Genomic DNA, 19,854 nt, shown 5'->3' with positions numbered 1-19,854 from the left:
ATGCTCATACTTTTCATGTTCATACTTCTCAGTTGGCCAAGATTTCTAAAAATCCTTTCTTTGTATTGGTTTTGAGTAATATTCTAATTTTCTGAGATACTGAATTTGGGATTTTCCTTAGTTGTCAGTTATAATCATCAAATTTAAAAGAAATAAACATTTGAAATATATCAGTCTGTGTGTAATGAATGAATATAATAGACACGTTTCACTTTTTGAATGGAATTAGTGAAATAAATCAACTTTTTGATGATATTCTAATTATATGACCAGCACCTGTATATTTGAAACTATGGCCGTACGTCTTCCTTGGACTTTTATTTGATCAAATAATCCAAATTCATGGTCCACTTCCAGAAATGGATGCCAGTGGCTACATAAGACCGTAACTGAAAGACGCTGAAGAAAGCTCTGAAAAAAACAAGTGAATGAAACTTGAGTTAAGATTATTTAGTCAAAAAATATTCTTTACAAGGTCAGGAATAAACTTGATCCGCTCTCTGTTATTTCAGTCACTGTTGACAAAAGGTGGTAACAGATGGGCAAGTCAGTACATTAACGTTGGAATGTGCACACTTTTGAAGACTGAGAGGTCTCCATAATGTTTCTGACATGAGATTGATTGTGGCACCATAAAAAGCATTGACTCAGGACTTTGTGTGCCAGTACTGTTTGAAACTAATCTTTATTTTGTCTTATTTTTATTAATAAGTAACTATTTTGATGTCACATGAATCACTGCTCTCAATGACCTGATTGTGTTTCATCAATGATTGCTTGATGTGGTCTTTTAACAGACAAACTATAAATTGACGCACTACTCACTGGGAAATTTCAACTTTTAACTTTTTCACCAGCTCCTGCATTCCCACACCGTCTCTTTAAGGTAAGTACAAGACTTGCAGAGTAGTGACCTTTATGTACGGCAGCATCATTTTAAAATGTGGTTTTAAGATATCTTTCTTGTCTTTTTCAGCACGTTTGTGTAGAGGATGTGGTCCATAATGGGGGTGCCTGGGGGTTTGTTGTTGCTCAGTATTTTGACGATTTTCACAGGAAGCACTTCAGGTAAACCATCTGAAATATTTTCCTTATGATAAATATCAATTGTGTAATCTTACTTCCCCTTTTGAAAAAGACAACCAACAACGTTATTTTAAATAGATTGTTTTGTGGATATTTTTAATTGTAAACAGAATAAATTTTACCCTAAAATTGATCCCTGAGTAGATTTGGCACTCTCAATGTTGCATATTCCTATCCCAGTGATTAACTGAAGCTATATCATTATTACATTTACCTAAATACTAATCATTTAGATGCCATTTTCTATGACTGCACCATTACATCAAATGAAAACTTCTTGTACATAATTTCACACTCATTTTCTGATATCAATATCACATTATTATATATCATTTTCAGATATTGATTAATTAAAACGGGTGCAGTTTTAAGAGACAGCTTAAAACCTCACATTCAGTGGTGATTTAAATGATGCCCTTGGAAATATATCAATTTAATATAAATATATAATAAACTGTGGTGATATTGTTAAAAAGCAATTCTCTAAATTTGTTGTAAAAGATGGCAATCACACACTTGTACATCTGATGTAATTTCACAGGTATCCCTCAGTGATTTGAATTTATATCCTGTGTAATTGTACTCATAGAATACCTCAATACAAAAGTTTATCTCATTCATGGCAATTGCATGTAATAGCTTTATTTTCACCTTTTCTTTTGGAAAAACTACTAAAAATGATCAGCAGCACTTATCAAACTATTCTCGCACGTCTCACAGGGACACTTGTCACCAGCTGTGATGTGTGTCATGCTGGAGCCAGCTGCCTGGAGTCAACAGAACGAGGCGACACTTTCACCAACCAGGCGCTCTCTTGTGTCTGTAAAGATGGCTTTGTCGGCGATGGTCTCACCTGTTACGATACAAAACTATGCAGTGACTCGTCTTGCTGTAGCCGAGGTTATCACTGGTCACTGGAGAGGGGCTGTGTGGACACTGACGAGTGCTCCCTCCCAGACTCACCCTGCGCCTCGCCTCAGGTTTGTCAAAACACCCCAGGCTCCTTCGTATGCCTGGAGCCTTCCTCCAGGACCAGAGCGGGCTCCTCTTCCCAATTTGTCCAGTTCAGCTGTGGACACACAGTTTGTCCTTCAGGCATGGCCTGCATCAGTAGTAATGGGACTCAGCGCTGCGCTGACCCCTGTGAGCAATACACCGTACTGGATGATGACTGGCGTTCAACGAATTACACATCGAATCTGAATCACTGTGACAGAAATTTGAACCGGCAAGGCTGGTATCGCTTCCTTCTGCAGCAAACCAGTGCTCATATTCCTGAGAGGTGTGTAGGACCAAACAAGTGTGGAACACAAGCTACCATGTGGATAACAGAGCCTCATCCCACACAATCAGATGAAATTGTACAACGCACAGTGTGTAGTGCCTGGAGCGGCAACTGCTGCTATTTTACGACAAAGGTCATCCATGTCAAGCTCTGCTACGGAGACTACTATGTCTACAAACTTGCGAATACATCCGGATGCAACTTTGCATACTGTGCAGGTATTGTTCCATTTTAAACATCTTGAAACTGTAACAACAAAGTCATTTTTCTCAATCCATATAGGAACCCACGGTGACACACGGTGAGTTTTATCCTTGATTTTAACTCTTGGAGTCCCTAAGTGACACATAATGAACATCCTGGTGAGGTCATGTGACAGTAAGTTAATTTGAGTACCAATGACATCACTTCCAAAATAGCTGCCTGGCTGGTCAGCACATTTGACAGAACTATAGCAAATTTCAAAAAGCTTGTTTTTGTTGCTAAAGGTTTCAACACATTTAACAATTCTAAGAATTCTCAGAAAAACCAATGTGACTTATTTGTCACAATAAGAAAAATAGTAATGAGCTGCTCAATTGATTTAACTGATTCAATTATTTTTTTATTTTGTTGAATTCAAGACATTTTAACCAAAAAAATGTCAAATTGATTACAATTTTAGTCAAATTAATTTTGAAAGAATTATGAAAGAAAAAATGTCATATCAGTAAATAAAACATACAAACAAACAACATTTAATTATCCTATTTTGGTCCAATTTCAAAGTAATTTCATAATTATTTTTTTGCAGTATGGATAATAGTGAACAGGATTCACTGAAGATCATTCAAGGAGAAGACATTTTTGTCTTGTAAAATAAATCTAACCATAAAAGTTATATTTTTGATATGTGTTGTGGAAATGCAAATAAAAAGGCATATCTTTGTTACCAAGCAAAAAAAGGCCAAATTGATTGAATTTCAAATGAGGAAAACATCTATAGTAAAAGCCCAATGTGACATATAAATAATATTTCAGATCTTTGGCACTAGGGGGTAGTATTTAGAAAATATTTTCAGAAATGTGTTCCATGTGGTCCATTTAGTTTTATATCCCCTATAATTTTCCTTGAAGGAGAAATGGGTTTGGGTTCTTATGGATTAATCCATCAATCTAAGTGTTTTAGACTCTTGTTCTTCAATTGAATGGGGAAAAAAATCATCATTTTTTATTTTATTACAACAGAGGTGAACAGAACAGGCCCTGCAGTTTTACCAACTTCACCTGATCCGACACCAGCGTACCTCACCACCACTCAGGCTCCAACTAACATCACTAGCACAACAACAGCAGGCAACAGCACAACAGTTGAGGGGGAGGTCCGCCTGGTCAACGGAGGAAACGGCTCCTGCTCTGGCAGAGTAGAGATCTTCCACCGTGGACAGTGGGGGACGGTGTGTGACGACGCCTGGGACCTGGTTGATGCTCAGGTGGTGTGCACACAGCTGGGCTGTGGCAGGGTCCTGTCAGCACCGCAAAGAGCACGCTTTGGACAGGGCACAGGGCCTATCTGGTTGGACGATGTCACATGCAGAGGCAAGGAATCAAAGCTTAGCGAGTGCAGCCACAGAGGGTTTGGAAATCACGACTGTAGTCACAGTGAGGATGCTGGTGTCGTCTGTGAAGGTAAAGGCAATGAAGTCTCTTTGTGTAACATGCTGTCTATGGTGTAACACAGCTGAGATCATTTTAGTGACCACCTACTGGAGAAATATTTATATATATATATAAACTTTTTATAATCTGCAGGCTCTTTAGCCTTAAACAATGTGTGTCATTGTAAACAGAAAGCTACTGTATGTTGTTTTTTCAAAGATATCCTCGTCTTCATGAGGTCCATCTTCCATGTCTCATATCAACATTATTATGTTGCATGTTTTTCTGTTAGCTGGTTCACCAGTGAGGCTGGTCAACTCTGACAACCGCTGCTCTGGCAGAGTGGAGGTTTACCATGGTGGACAGTGGGGGACAGTGTGTGACGACGGCTGGGAACTGAGGGACGCCAACGTGGTGTGTAGACAGCTGGGCTGTGGCACTGCTCGTTCAGCACCATCAAATGCAGCTTTTGGACAGGGCAGCGGACCCATCTGGTTGGACGACGTCAGTTGTTTTGGAAATGAACCATCCATAACAGACTGCAGACATCGAGGGTTTGGGGTCCATAACTGTGGTCACGTTGAAGATGCCAGTGTCATCTGTGAATGTAAGTGTCCTTTTACATTTTTAAATGTTTTGACATACTGTTTTACAATAAAAATGACATGCTGAGGTGAAGGTTTATGGAGAGTCTCGTCTTGGTGTCATCTGGTATATAGTGTTAACTATCTTATCTAATTTCTCTCACACTTTTATTTGGTGACCTTGTATCTTTCTCTGTAGTTCAGCCCCCTCCACTCCAGCCTTCTCAGCTCATTTGTGGCCGTGATAAACTCCAGGTGGGGCTGGATCTGGCTTCCTTCACATCCTCTGGTTTGAGCCCCTTCTCTGGAAACATGGCCGCCCGCAACTGCTCCTGGGTCAGAGTGAGCGATGACGTAGTGTGGTTCGAAGTGGAGGCCGCGGCCGGTGCCTGTGGAAACATATTGAGGGTAAAGACTTACTGTTTGTTTTTTGCTGTAAACCTGATCGGGTCCTCCCCCTCAAGGACGGTTTCTCTGACCACTGCTGGCAGCTGACATTACCATTCTACTGATATAAAATATAATCCTCCTTTGTGTTGCAGACCAACGGCACACATGCCATCTATTCCAATAGTTTATTTGTCTACCCAATAAACAACGCGTCCTTCGTCCTTCCTGTGAGTCTTCCCTTCTCCTGCGCCTATCCCCTGGACACAGACACCAGCCTGAATGTGGCGATCAGACCATTCCTAGCGTAAGCAGCCTTTTAATGTTGTTAAATAATGAAGCTCCTCTGTGTATAATTGTTAAGTGATCATTCTTTTAACATCACATCACAAACAATAGGGACAAACCTGCTGAAAATTGGATTTGTTTATATGTTGCTTTGAACCGTTCATCTTGGTGGGAACATACATTTCTGACCTTAATGATACTTCAGCAACTTAGATAGCAAGATCTTATAGATGTAAGCACAGTCATGCTGATGCCTTCTAGATGTCAGTGAAGACCATCCAACATTTTCATATCATTTACAGTGGTGAGTGGGAAGAATCCAGTGGTACAGTGATAAATGTCAACCAATGGTTTAGGGCCAGTGGCAGCAGCATGAGCATAACGGATGACTTCTCCATAATCCAGTATGGATATAGTACTTCCCAAAACATGGGTTTTGTTGGACATCGGATTCCTAAGCAGTCGAAATGCTGTGCCGTAAAGTGGGTCCCTCCATCCTAAGTGACAGTTAGTCTGCTGATTGTGGTTTGAAGAACACAGCACAGTTCACCACAACAGCACAAGAACACCAGAAATGATATGCCTGATCGAATAAACCTGATACTAAATAGGTAATGTATAGTGAACGTTTTATTTTGGTGCCTATTGTTTGTATATGAATGGAATACAAGCAATATACCAATAAGAAGGTGAAGAAAAGACTAGAGAGAAACGCTTTCCATAAGACTTGCCATAACAAGAAAAAGCATATTTTTCCTGACAGGCTGGATGGTGGCATTTCAGGCTCTGGTGCCAAAGCCGACGCCTTCATGTTTCTGTTCCGCAACTCCAACTACACAGAGACTTATTCAGGGGGCCTGGTCACCCTGCCAGTGGGCTCGCCGCTGTACGTGGGCGTCTCTGTGGAGGAGAGAGATCCCAGCTTTGCAGTAGTTCTGGAGGACTGCTACGCCTCTCACTCATCAAACCCTGACGGTTCCACACAGTACCCTCTCATTCAGAACAAGTAAGTATCCCTATTGAGCCTCAACGGGTGGTTTGTGTCGTATAATGGAAATTGGAGAACATTTTCTTGTATGGTTATGTGTAATGGTCCTAATGACCCACTCCATCCCCCCCAGGTGTCCCACTGACCACCGACAGGTGTCAGTGGTGGAGAGCGGCTCGTCCCTCCGGGCTCGTTTCACTGCCCTGTTGTTCCTGCTCCAGAATGAATACAGACATGTTTACCTTCATTGCAGCCTCAGCCTGTGTAATCAGAGGAGCTCTTATTGTGTTCCGGTAAGTCACATGTTTCACTTCATCAATAGCATCAATCCATAATCGGTGCTGCTTAAACACTGGGTTTTGATGGTATCTTTTTCCCACCATGTATAGCCTTGCACAAGTAGGACCTATCGCTCTGTTTCCAACTCTGATCCTCTGAGTACCCTCACCATTGGACCAATCATTTGTGAGTATGAGCTACAATTTGTTCTCAGGGCGGATGTCTCAACACGATGAACTATGTGGAATTAATGACCATGTTTTTTTTCTCTCTTTCTTATCTATCTACAGGGGAGAAGTCACCTGAGTGAGCTGTTAACATACAGTAAAAATACAAACATATTCCTTGTTGTGATTTTTTTTTTAAGATCTTTTTTATCCTTAAGACATAAGATAATAAAAAATGGTGATTCTGTATAATAAATCTTACCACATTTGTATCATTCCTCAATTGTATTACCTTTGTAATTGTGGTGTTATTAAATAACAATCAAAAATAAACTATAGGGGTTATAAAGAAATTGACTGTACCAATATTGTTGTCTTCTTCTGTTTGTGTAGTACCAGTACAGTCCTGAAGTGAACATTGTCAATGTGGGCTATGCTTCATGTATGCTATGCTTTTTTATAAAGATGTTTTGCATTTGTTTACGATGCATTTTCTCTGTTACTTGGGCTAAGTTGTTACTTGGGCTTTGTTACTAAGAATCTTGTCTTTACACAAAAGCATGGAATACTCTTTCGACCAAATAAATGTTTTTTTCCAAATCATAAACTGTGGAACTGATATGTGTGTATGTGTTATAAAATCACAGTGTCATGTTGTGGTTTTTTAAACAAAACTCTGTAGCTGGATGCAATACAGTTAACACATTAAAATAAATAAAATTGCGTATTTTGGTACTAACACTTTGATCCAGACTGAAATTTGTCGACCACTATGATGAATTGCCATTACATTTAGGACATGCTATTCACGCTGGCCAGAGGATGAATAATAAACTTTGGTGAGCCGCTGACTTTCCCTCTGGCACCACCATGAGGTTGGCATTTGTGTATGAGAGTGAAATGTTGCCACTTTTTCAAACTGGATTACACCCATGAAACTATGCCTGACTAGAGGCCACAGAGTTCACAGACGTCCCTTGACTATCTGACATACTTATCCCGTTCAAAAAGGTGATTTTTACTCTAAAATCTGGGAACCCCTTTTTTGACATATATTGGCAACTGCAGTACGGTAAATGAAGTGGTGATTAACCACTGTGTTGTGGCTGCTCACCCTCCAGCTGAAGGTCACAGTATACATGGCTCTGCTCTATAGGAAACTCATAATAATGGCCAGTGTATGCAGAGGGCGTTTCATTTATTTGATTGACATGGCAAGCGCCCAATAGAATGGCTCGCTGGCACAGAAGGGGCGGGGCATCTAATGACCAACGTTTCCCCACTCGGGTTAAGGGGTTAGAGCAGTTGGGGCTAATTTCCGCTCGGTGGTGGTGACAGTTTAGATTAAGTATCTCTCAGCCTTTCTCAGCAGACAGCCGCAGTCATGTCCAACAACAACGCCAGCAACAACTTAATTATCGCTCAAAGGGCCGTGAAGCAGCTCCGGTTAGAGGCCAGTATCCGCAGGATCAAGGTACGAAACCCGCAACACAAACACGGAAGACTGAGCCGACTGTTGAATGGCGGAGACAAACTGTTGCAGAAATGACACAGACTGGACTCTTAGCTACATCACAGGTTTAACAAAGTGGTCTCCAAAGTTACGCACAAGACCAATAGTGACTCATGAAGTGGTATCCAGCTAACAAGCGAACAAGTGTCTTCCGCGTTTCACCGGCTGTCAGATGAGTCTGTTTCGGGGGAAAGCGTCACGACTTTAAAGTGTCAAAAAGTATCGAGCGAAGTGACACGTTTATCAAAGTTAAAGCTCCTCGGTGTTTGTTATCTAAGGGGAAACAGGTTACCGGTATCTCTCACAGTGTTACACAGTAGGCACACCCGCACTTGCATTGCGCCGTTGCTTGCAAATTATATGCAAAAAAACAAACAAAAAGGGTGCCAGTTAGTCCGTGTATGTAAATGAGAGACTGAGTAAATTTGACAGCAGGCCAGCTGGAGCATTACAACTGTGGTAGACTGTTTGTGTTTCCTCTCACGCACGCCATCACCGTATGTCTGGCTCTGCAGGTGTCCCAGGCTGCTGCTGACCTGAGGAACTTCTGTCTGCAAAATGCCTCCAAGGACCCCCTGCTGGTAGGGGTGCCCTCCAGCGATAATCCCTTCAGACCCCCAAAGTCCTGCTCCCTGTTCTGAGGTAGGTCTGCGCTTTTCAGCTGGGAGTAAAGCTGTACAATTGATTACACTAGGAAATACATTAATTATACCTTCACAGTCAGTTTACATTTAATTTAATCAACTAAATTCAGGCACGCACTGATTTCTAGTATTTCACATGACATGACTTAATTGAATAGAAGGATTATTTTCATCATAGATTAGTCTGCAAATTATTTTCTTGATTAAACGATTAATCATTTTGTCTATAAATTGGCAGGTAACAGAAAATAACCATCAGTTTACCAAGGTGACGTCTCCAGAATGCTTGTTTTTCAACCAACAGCCCACAACTTAAATATATGAAAGTACAGCTATAATATCACACACACACACACACACACACACACACACACACACATATACATATATATATATATATATATATATATATATATATATATATCTCTGCTGAGGAATTTGTTGCTTTAATTGACTACATTTACCATCAATATTGAATGGACATCCAAATAAAAGATAGTGAATTTTCCATTTTTTATGTTTAAGCAGAAAGAAAGGTGGAGGATTTCTGAATTTACCCATGGAAGGCTTTCTTCACTTCTACTTGATGTCGCTGTAGATCGACCAGCACCTCCTCTTGGGAGCAACATGGGACGGATGGGGTTCGGGGGAGAGAGCTGCTCCACTTGTTTGCCAAATTTAATGGTGCCATAACTCCCATCTGTTACATTAAAGCAGGGCCAAACTCTACATGCTCAAAAAAACTCTAACTTGACTAATGATTAAGCCATTCTTGGTTTACCTACTTTAACATGTCCGGCTTCAATTTCCTGACCTAATGGTGTCTTTCTCCTGTCAGTGATATTCAGCCCACGTGATTGGCTACTGAGAGTGCAACTTCCTCTTGCATTTTGTTTGGCAGGTCAAACATTAATTTAAACCAGGTACTGCGCAAGAATCAGACCATTTTGTGTTTTATATATATATATATATATATATATACACACTGTATTGTAATGTGTGTCTTTAGAAACATTAACTGTGTATGTGGCCAACAGACATTCTTGTAGCTTTTGAGCTAAATTGATTGGTGTCTTAAACAATTCATGTATTTGTGTTAATGGTAAAGGTGTTACTACTATTTAAAGGTACAGTGACATGGTACAGACTTTAACCATATCAGTGCAGGGCATGTGATTGTCCTTTCATTCAGTCTTTTGTTTTTCTGTATATATTTAACAGCCTGTTAAGGTTGCTTTTGTCAGCCTACCCTGTCTTTAATTAAGAAATAAATAAAACACGTCAAGGCCTTACACTGTTGGATAGTGAATCCTGGTAGCAAATTTAATGTATATCACTTTAGATACACAAATGGCCAAACAGCAAATGTTAAATATGTCTTTTCAAAGCTTCCAACTATTGTTTGTATTGATTGAATCATGCTGCAGTGACTTGTTGCGTTAATCTTTTTCCACACTGGAATCATATTCCAATCAACCAAAACTTGTACTACTGTTAGCCTTTATCTTTCTTAACTTTGCTACTTCGGGCGACTTTTAAATATTAAACTACTTTTCCGGACACTAATCAATTGTATGTGATTTTTGAATATCAATCTCTCTCTTTCACACTTTTGAATTGTTTATGAGACTTAACGTCATAAGCTTTTAGTTTGAGTTTAAAACACTTGAACAGGTCAAAGAGGATGTTACATAGGTTGACTTGATTGGTGACACCTAAATTCACATGATGTGAAATTTGGGATTTTGATCCATTTTAGCTCCTCACCATCATTGATATTTCCTTGTAGTAAAAAAAACTAGTTAATACTTTCACACCATGTGCACAAGTTAAAAGTTTGGTAAGAAGTGTTTGGACTGAATCATTTTAAATCCTGAAGCGTCAATCTCGTCCTTTGTTGATGGTAATTAGCAGAAGTGCCATCACCTGGAATTAAAAGCGGCAGCATCTGTCTTGAGGAAGTTTAACTTGTCTGCTCAGGTAAGGCACTAGAGACATGGGAACTGATCAATTGTTACTATAGTAATTTAGTGGTATGTATGTCATCCAACTGTGTGTACACATTTGTGTTGATCATGTTGTGGCGCACGCTGTTTATATTTGCATGTGAGTGAAATGTCCCCTTGTTGCTAATATGTGAATATGGCATCCAGATGGCTTCCAGGTTTGGCCAGAAGAGAGTTGGAAGATGCACGGAGTACTCTGGTAATACTGTCACCTTTTACCTGAAATATAGAAGCATGAACCAAAAGCCTCAGACCAATGAATGCTGGAAAAAGAAAGCAATCCAATCCACACCACCACTTATCACGATCCCTCTGTCCTTACTCTTCCCCCACCCCTCCCCTATCCTAACTTGTTGACTACAGACTCCTATCTGTTAAAGGATCCCAGCCCTTTGAGGGAGCTCTCTCACAGCGCCTCCCGGCGGGCTGACAGGGAGCACAGAGAGCAAGGAGACTGGGTAAGAATGAATGCAACAGATTGATGAGTTAGGGTTCATGCTTGGAGGGGGAACTAAACCTCTATCATATAGGAGCATCTAAAGGAGATGGATGAGCATGTGGCCAGGCTTCAGGAAATGCTGAGATGTGAACGGGCCAAAGTAAGTTGTATGTATGACAGACATTGTGGAATATGTTTCTCCCTGAATTTACACTATTCCCCCTTCTCAAAACCATCTCTACCCTCTCTCGGGCAGTGCACTCGTCTGCAGCTGCGGTGTAACCAGCAGGAGGCGGAGCTGAGGCTTCGAGAGCAGCACACCAACAGACTGAAGGAGCGAGTGGCTGACCGACACAGAGAGAAAGGACCCTGTGAGACTCTCTCTCTCTCTCTCTCTCCTGTTGCAGTTAAATTCACAAAACTATTTCCCCCACAGCTGTTTGCTTATGTATAAAATATTTACTGAAACCACGCAACGTGTACCACCTTGCATTGTTCTATACAGCAATAGAGGTGTTGAACTTTCCGCCTGGAGGTCGAGGCAAACAAGAACAGCCAATCAAATCATTCCGGTCTACCGTCAAGTAAGTTGATGTTATCATCACTTTTCTTAATGTAGCCTCCAAATGCATTCTCCACCTCTCTTATCCTCCTTTGCTCCCTCGGTGGTGTAGACGAGAGGAGGCAACACTGCGTCTGATGCTGGAGCGCAGAGAAGCAGAGCTCAGGGAGGCCATGAAGCTGCGCCACAGCCTCACCACTTTACTTCATGCACTCAGAGTCGACATGGAGGATGTGAGGAAAAAGAAGAAAGCCTTTTTAACTTGAAGCTCGTTCTGGTCAGTAACTAGAATTGGTCATCTTGGGCCAAAGAAAGGATGATTTTAAAAGTTATTTCAACAAAACCATTAGTTAGCTGTCCATTGTATCAAATGGTATTCCTCAGCAGAGGCTGCTGCAGTGTTGAGTTAAGCAGTTAAAGCAGAGTTTGCCTCATACAAGGTCCATTTAGTAGCCATTGTGGAGCTTGAATGTTCATTTAGGCATTCATTCTTTGAACTTTAAAGCCACCATGGACCAAATGTCCTTAAATTGTTCAAATCGGCCGAGGAAGATCCAGGATAGTCATCAAAATCTCCAGAACGGCTACTTTAGTGACCTTGTGTTGATCGTTTCTAAAGGACTGTTTCCAATGCTGAGTCCAAGATGAGTATTCAAAAATACAAATCAGTTCAACCTTCTTTTAAAGACCCTGTCAGACATGGTGGCTGTTCAGGAAAAAGTCCCGACTGAAGACAAAAGGCTGGATCAAGCTGAGAGAGCGCTTGGTGACCATGTAACAGGAGGTGTGGTTCAGAGTTGGAGGCAGGTGCAGAAGAGACTTAGTGACGTCCTACCTGAAGGTAAACACCCAGGATGAACACTCTTCAAAGTTCTGCTTTAATTTGTGTGTACGTCTTCGTCTTTCATTTATTTTTGCTAAACCAATGATTGAGAAACACTTGCCTGAGCAGTACAATATGTGGTCTTTCTTGACTGTGGAGGCCACACCGGCGTCGATACCGACCATGACAAGCTCCTGGCTCGACTGGAAACTGAACGGAAGGAGAGTCAACAGCTTGTCAGACTACAACAGCAGCTGCTGCAGGTTCATTACACTTACACACACATGTTTCTTGTGTGAACTTTTGTTAGTCAGACTTGGAGAAACTGCTGTTGTCTGTCTACAGGACAGCCTTGCTTCACCTGTCAATGCTGAACTGGCTGATTCCTACTTTCTGGAAGAGTGGGAACGTCTTCAGGTGCACTGGGCAGAGCTCAATCATCGACGGCGGACTTTTGAAAGGGAGAGGCAGTCCTTCACCGACGCTGCCATCCGACTGAGCCATGAGGTGACAGGACACCGTTATTAGTTTGCAAACTTGCCTTAAAGGGCTTTTCAGTGCTAGGGGAAAACTCTTCAGAAAAAAACATCCAGTAGAGCAAACAGAGTGATCCCTCACCCTTTCATTGTGCATTTACAGTACTCCATACAAAAGATCACAGCATACTGGCTTAAAAGGCTGCTTGTTACTCTGTAAATTGTATTTTTTGTGTGTACAGCGCCGTGATTTTGAGCAACAGAAGGCCTCTCTCCTGAAGCAGCAGTATCTGTGCGACTCCCCTCTGTCTGGTAAAGGAGCACCAGGCAGCAACACGAGAGAGAGCACAGCACTCGGTGAGTATGCAATTCAATTAAAAAGGGTGGAGCGGTGGGAGAAAAGTCCTTAACGCATTATGTGCATGTGACTTCAGATTTCTCAAGTTTGGGGCCCACTGGCATATCTGACTGTCTTCCCATTACACCATCTTCCACCAAGTCGGGGATAGCTGCTCTTTCTGGATCACATGAGGGGAGATTTAGAGTTCAAACCCCAAGCACTCCTGAGCTGTACTCAGCCCTCAATCTGTCATACAACTGCAGGTTAGTGAAGTCCTGCTTTAAAAGCAATGGCAGTGAACACAAAGAGAGAAAGATGAACCGTGAACAAACAACGTCTTAAGCGTTACCTATATGGGTTCACAAAGCATTCACTGTAATGTCCGTGCCGTGTGGTGCTGATAAAAATTAACTTTGGTGGAAACTTTTCTCCATTTTGGCCCAAATGAAACTGTAAACATGTTCACCATAACCACTGCTACTACTCACTCCTCTCTTCTCCCTCAGAACCAGAGAGGTTGATGACCAGTCGGAGACATGGGACGGCCGAGTAGACGGGATGGTGCACACACGACAGGCTGCACACCTAGACTGGTTTTTTTAATACCATTTTGATGATAGGTGGCGAATAAAAACATATGGCACCTTATTTCCACTTTTTAAATAATCAAAGGCTGATTATACTTGAAGCCTGTTTTTTTGTTTTAAGAATAAAAATACCTTTTTTCAGTTGTTATCCAGCCTGGCCAATAAAATATTTTTATAGTGTCTAATTATGACTGTTGTCAAGCATTTTTGGATGACTGTTTGGCATTTATTTTTTCCTTTTTGAAAAGTAGTTCAGAATCCAAATTTTACTAAAGCAGGATATAAAATACTATTACCACTTTACACACTATATTTGCTTGACACATTGTCCATTACTTACTTTGTTTAAACCAGCAAATATTTGATTTGCCTTCGATAGTATAGAGGTAGACAGGAAATGTTTCCTATAATACATACAATTTTCTGATGTGAAATATGAAGTACCTCAGGGCTCTTTTCTCGATCTGTTGCTTTTCTCTCTCTTTACATTTCCCCTCCTGGCCAAATTATACACCGTCATGGAATTAATTTCCACTGCTATGCTGATGATACATGGCTGTTCCTATAAAGGTGAATCATCATTCCCAAATTATCAAATTAAATTAGCTAATAGCCCAATCTGGCACAAATAATCTTTCCTCAATTTGAGATTGTTTTTGTGCATGGTCCTTGTTTAATAAACTATTATGGTCCCATCAAGTGATGGTAACTAACTGTGATATCCCAAAGTCAGATTGTCAAGAATCTTGGTCTTGCATTCAATTCAACTCTCCTTTAATCAGCACATTAAAGATATCACCAAGATTGCCTTGTTTCACCTATGCAACATAGCTAAAAGTTCTTAATTAACCATAGCTGATGCAAAGATCCTAATTAGCACTTTTCTATCATCCTGGATTATCATAACATTTTGTTGTCAGGCCTGCAGCATGTTAACGTCTTCAAATGATTCAGAACGCTGCAGCTAGAATTTTAACTAAAGCTGTCTTCAGCAGTAAAGGTTGCAACTTCAAATCTCTCTAATCAGTCAATACATTTTACACGAAATATAGACAAGATTCCAAACTATTGTTAGCAATGTAGGTGTTTAATAGCATCCTATTCAATTTGAGACGACTTGCTTTACAGCCCTAACCAGAATATTGTAAAGACATATATTAGGGAAACTACAACTAAAAAAAAAAACTGTACACGAGGGACCAAATTGGCATTACTCCACTTGCTTGATGACCTGCACGCGCGGTGCATGAGCTCATGCGATTGGCTGCTGGCACGGGGGAGGAGTGTGCCTCGCTGCCTCTGATCACCACTTGTACTCAATTACCAATTACCAACTTCAGAACTTTGTGACGAGTGCTTAGCGCCAGATGTCTGCGGTCTTTTGCATCGTTATTACAACGTCAACAACTCTGTCCTCTTACTGAAAGGGAGTCTGGCAGACGAGACCAAAACATTTGGGCGTGAAGGAGCTAGAATGAAAGGCATCGTTTGGGGACTCAAGCATCATCTGCCGCACTTCATGGAGTCAGACAACAAAAGTTTCCAGCCCTGGAGAGACTACATAGGACTGTCGGACACAATCCGAGAGATCCTGGGCCGGCATACGGACACTGAGTGCCCACTGCCAGCCTCCAAAGCTCCTCTCTCAGAATCGGATGACCTGTGCGAGGCACTGATGTCTGTGCGCATTAACGCAGTTTGCCGAAGCAGCGACCTCGGGGCAGACTGTGCGCCACATCTGTCCGCTGAATCTACGCTCCCAGGCACTCTGGCTGATCAACCTCCACCTGGTGGTTCGTGGTACGCTACGAACACCTTTCGTGCAGCTGCACCAGGCGCGGTAGATTTGAAGCTCCTGCCAAGACCGTCAGGCTCCCGGGGACCGAAAGACCGCAAAAAAAACACTCGTTTCAAAACTCCGGATCCACCATTGTCCGCGTCACCTGAGCACATGTTCTGCAGTTTCTGCAAGCACAACGGGGAGTCGGAGGTGGTGTGCGGATCCCACTGGCTGAAGAACCAGGCCGGAGATGTCTTGTGTCCCTATCTGCGGCAGTATGTGTGTCCTCTGTGCGGGGCCACGGGGGCCCAAGCTCACACCAAGCGCTTCTGTCCGAAGGTCGACAGCGCGTACAGCTCCGTGTACGCGAAGTGCAGACGCTGAACTAACAGGTGGCAGGTAGCACTAAGACACAGAAGGCTGAATCCTTCTTTACCGAGTGTGGCTTTGTTTATAGCCGTGTGTGTGTGTGTGGTTTGGTTTTCATTTGCATGCTTTGGCACGTTTGCTGTGTAGCTGATTGGAGTTATTTTTCAGCTGGTGTTTTTGTCGGCCGAGCCTTCTCTAACCGCGTCCCTTTACTTTCAACAACGACTGCCAGATATTTGTTTGGGAGGAGAGAGAGAGATGGGGGGGGGGGGGGGGGAAGAAAAGTTTCAAAAGAAAATGTACGTTTGTTTTACATATTTTTAAAACGTGGCCACCTGATGTCCAGTTTCATATCTCCTGTCCATGCATTGAAGGATTATACTATCAAACCTTTCTAAGACGTACATTCATCAGTAATAACTTTACTACAGCATATAGGCTAAACATCATGTGACCATGTCAGCATTTTAAATTTTTTAAATATGAGTGACTTGTTCTTGTTCTGAGGTGTAGAGCAAATACCTGTTCCTAAAGCACGTTATTTTATTTTGAATATTGTACGTGTGGCTTTTCTAAAATGCCATTTCATCTCGAATCACTTTGTGGGGAAAAAAAAAAGTGTGACAAATTCTGTGTGAAATGATTGTATATCTGAAGTTATAAATATCTAAATTACCCACATCTGTGTGTGTGTGTGTGTGTGTGTGTGTGTGTACTTTTATCACATTACAGATACTTCTAGAAAAATACTGATTACTGATTTAATGAACAACAACCAGCTTTATTTGAGAACAAGAAAAACTAAACCAATAAACTGCACATTCCAGCGGTCAATAAAACAAGAACAACGACAACAGATGAATAATAATTTGTTCAATGGCACGCGTGCCTTCATTACCCACAAACCACTGGGGAAACGGTAAGATCAGGATGGCAGGGACTTGATCCTCAACGTTTGCAGCCCCTTGAACTTTTACTGCTGCGGCGCAGGTTCTCCAGCTCTCTGTGAGTGGCCATGACCTTACGACTAGAAGAAGACGAATGCTGATTAGCAGTTTAAATAACCTCATTCAATAACTTTCTCCTCTCTACGAGGTTTGCATTTGACTAGTCAGATGGATTAAGGCGGGTTGAAGATGTTAAGTAGGGGATGAGTGACAGAAAAACGTAAGACCATTGTTCATGTTCTTATTGCTACTAGAGTCAGATTGTCTGACTTTGTATTTTTCCTCAAAGATTTGAATTTTTTGTTTCTCGATTGTGGTGGAGTTATATTTTGTCTATTCAACAGCATCATTTTGATTTGTTGCCCAGAGTTTTCCATCAGTTTACCATCCACCCACATCAAAGCCTTTCTTCGGGGCTTGATGGTGGGCCTTGGATAAGGTGCCAAGCAGTCTACAGCTGTCAGAGCTGACTTCACACTCCAGCCAATTAGAGCGCAGAGGTGGGTGTGAAGAGGATGAAACTGACCAATGGTATTACGAGTCAAAAGTTCAACTGGGAAGAGAGAGACTGACTAAACACAGAAGGAGTTTAGAGAACAGGTGTTAAGTGGCCAAAAAGGAGGAGACAAAAAGCTCAAAATGATGTTGAATAGAAAGTGTTTACTTACTTTAGAGAGGAGAGTTCTCTGATGAGTCCACAGATCAGGTCTGTAGCATCTTCATGATCGTCCTCCCTCTCCATCACCACCTCCTCACTGAATAGAGAGAAAGTAAAAAGTTGGATAGATGAACAATAAGTGATGTATGAGCTTGTAACAAATCCTAAATTAGTTTTTTTTTTTTAAATTAGCAAGAGAACTAAAATGTGTAGATATGACAGGAAAAAAAATATTGATGTCTTCTTGAAGATAAGGCAAGGAATAAACAAAATTAAAGCTGCGAGCAGCGTTGAACTGGGCCACACATGCCGGGGCCGGTTGATGTGACCGTTGCACACTGTGCAGAGCTCGAGGCCCTGGAGATGACATATTGAAAATGTTGTATCACTTCCTGTGTCCACTATGTGGCGTTAGAGAACACGCACTAAACATGCAACAATTTTATATTGTTAAGTTAAGTTTAATATGTCAAAGTACTGTGCCTCCAAATGGCAAACAAGCCCTAAAATGGCACATTAAATAAAAAAATGGCTGACTTCCGGTTGGGTTTACACTATGCATCCAAGACATTCTTTTAATGTCTGGAGACGTTACATAAGCTTACTAAAGTTCATACATCTGTGTGAAATATAAAGATGGAGGCTCCAACTTTGAACATTTTGAGGGAGCGCTATCGTGTGGGATTCAACCCCCTTTCCTACTTCCTTACGTCAGAATGATGCTGTTCAGCTGCGAGTCTGACACGTAATCCAAGTAGCCAGATCCAAACGGCTCAGGAGTGTTCTTGGTCTGAGGGGACTCAGCGTTCACAGTAGAAGGACCAGCACCAGGTTCACCATCAGAATCACACTGTGCGCAACAAAAATAAATCAACCGTTTCTGTAGAGTTAGACGGTAAAAAGTAATTTAAGTATGTATCAATTTGGTGTTTGTTTTTGGAGAAGACTGTCAGTGTGTCAGCAATTTAGAAAGCAACTATCTGGCTACTCTCTACCTTTTATAACACTTCACTAAACCCCTACTTTGAAAGTTTGTCCCACCACTCACGCTGTCTTTCTTCTCTGATCCACCGGGTGTCACTATAGCCTCGCAGAGCTGCACCTCGCTGAATCCTCCTGACTGGGTGTGTGTGGATGAATCACCTGCTTCGGCTACGACATCGTCCCCTGCATCACCAGTCAACTCTCCCTCTCTTGTCCTGGTCACACCGCTCACCTGCAGAGGAGCAGCCTCGCTTGCATCCCGCTTCTCAGTCTCCTCACTCTGAGTTGTATTAGAGGGAAAAGTGATGGCAGGACTTTGGTCGACTGCTGCCGACCCATCTTCCCCGTCTTTAATTTGCTCCTGAGGTTTTTCAGCTACAGTCTCAGCTGTGCCTCCCTCGTGTTCCTGCTGCACCTGATTTCCCAAAAGCTCCTCCTCTTCCTCCTCTGCAGGTAGGTCTGACTTTGTGTCACCGGTTTGCTCTGGACCAGGCTCTATGTCTGCCTCAACCTCACAACTAGTTCCCTTTGAGCCGCTTGGATCAGACACAACACTGGTTCCATCTGCGGCAGTGGCAGCAATGTGGACTTCAGCTTCTGCCCTGTGTGTTAAAAACAATGTCATCAAATAAGGGGGAAGTAACACATTTCATTTAATCCTGTTAGTGTAATCAAGTATCTTTTATTTGTGTTTTCACTTATTAATCTAAATAATTCAAGATATTTCACATTACATTTGGATTCCTCACTACATTATTCTGACCTGTCGTCCCCTCCAGAGTGACTGGACTGAAGTTTCATCTCTGCTTTTTCCTGCTCTGTGACATTGCCTACTGGGACGGATAGTGAGGATGGTAAAGACGATACTATCTCTTCCTGAGCCACAGGGTCAGCTGCGTTATTACAAATCTGCTTTCCAACTCTCTCAGGTCCGTTCTGCCCGTTTTCACGTTTTTTCGTGTGTAAAAAGTGACTCCGCTCCCTCTCCGTCAGACCACACATACCCATCCTTCGCTTCTTTTTG

At 41.9% G+C, this 19,854-nt stretch overlaps 3 protein-coding genes and 1 long non-coding RNA gene across 5 annotated transcripts; all 4 read left to right on the top strand.

Moving 5' to 3' along the window:
- The first annotated feature begins 794 nt into the window (after positions 1-794).
- On the top strand, positions 795-7,427 carry LOC306696692 (uncharacterized protein). 2 transcript variants are annotated; one of them, XM_079160363.1, is made up of 11 exons: positions 795-886; positions 977-1,068; positions 1,807-2,589; positions 3,599-4,039; positions 4,302-4,616; positions 4,793-5,001; positions 5,136-5,287; positions 6,032-6,274; positions 6,390-6,549; positions 6,646-6,721; positions 6,826-7,427. In XM_079160363.1, exons 2-11 carry the CDS (start codon positions 993-995, stop codon positions 6,843-6,845), a joined length of 2,475 nt encoding a protein of 824 aa, XP_079016489.1. In that variant the 5' UTR covers positions 795-886; positions 977-992; the 3' UTR covers positions 6,846-7,427. The 2 variants fall into 2 exon arrangements, with proteins under 2 accessions (XP_079016489.1, XP_079016488.1); XM_079160362.1 differs by lacking the exon at positions 795-886 and having other exon boundaries at positions 966-1,068.
- A 1,668-nt stretch (positions 7,428-9,095) lies between these two features.
- On the top strand, positions 9,096-10,425 carry LOC306696044. Its single transcript, XR_013767093.1, has 2 exons — positions 9,096-9,127; positions 9,388-10,425. It is a non-coding gene; the product is annotated as an uncharacterized lncRNA (long non-coding RNA).
- A 587-nt stretch (positions 10,426-11,012) lies between these two features.
- Positions 11,013-14,147, top strand: LOC306696511 (afadin- and alpha-actinin-binding protein; the record flags this gene model as incomplete). Its single annotated transcript, XM_079160154.1, has 12 exons — positions 11,013-11,064; positions 11,229-11,323; positions 11,396-11,464; positions 11,561-11,675; positions 11,810-11,888; positions 11,979-12,099; positions 12,554-12,707; positions 12,849-12,952; positions 13,035-13,196; positions 13,408-13,522; positions 13,600-13,768; positions 14,012-14,147. The coding sequence occupies 12 exons, from the start codon at positions 11,013-11,015 to the stop codon at positions 14,106-14,108; spliced, it is 1,332 nt and encodes a 443-aa protein (XP_079016280.1). The 3' UTR covers positions 14,109-14,147.
- Positions 14,148-15,566: 1,419 nt separating this feature from the next.
- nanos3 (nanos homolog 3) lies at positions 15,567-16,256 on the top strand (the record flags this gene model as incomplete). The annotated part of the gene is made up of 1 exon (XM_079158743.1): positions 15,567-16,256. One exon carries the CDS (start codon positions 15,567-15,569, stop codon positions 16,254-16,256), a length of 690 nt encoding a protein of 229 aa, XP_079014869.1.
- Positions 16,257-19,854: the final 3,598 nt, after the last annotated feature.

The sequence above is a fragment of the Pholis gunnellus genome (assembly GCF_910591455.1).
Source record: "Pholis gunnellus genome assembly, chromosome: 5".
In the NCBI taxonomy this organism is placed as follows: Eukaryota; Metazoa; Chordata; class Actinopteri; order Perciformes; family Pholidae; genus Pholis; species Pholis gunnellus.
This window is presented reverse-complemented; position numbering and strand designations above follow the sequence as displayed.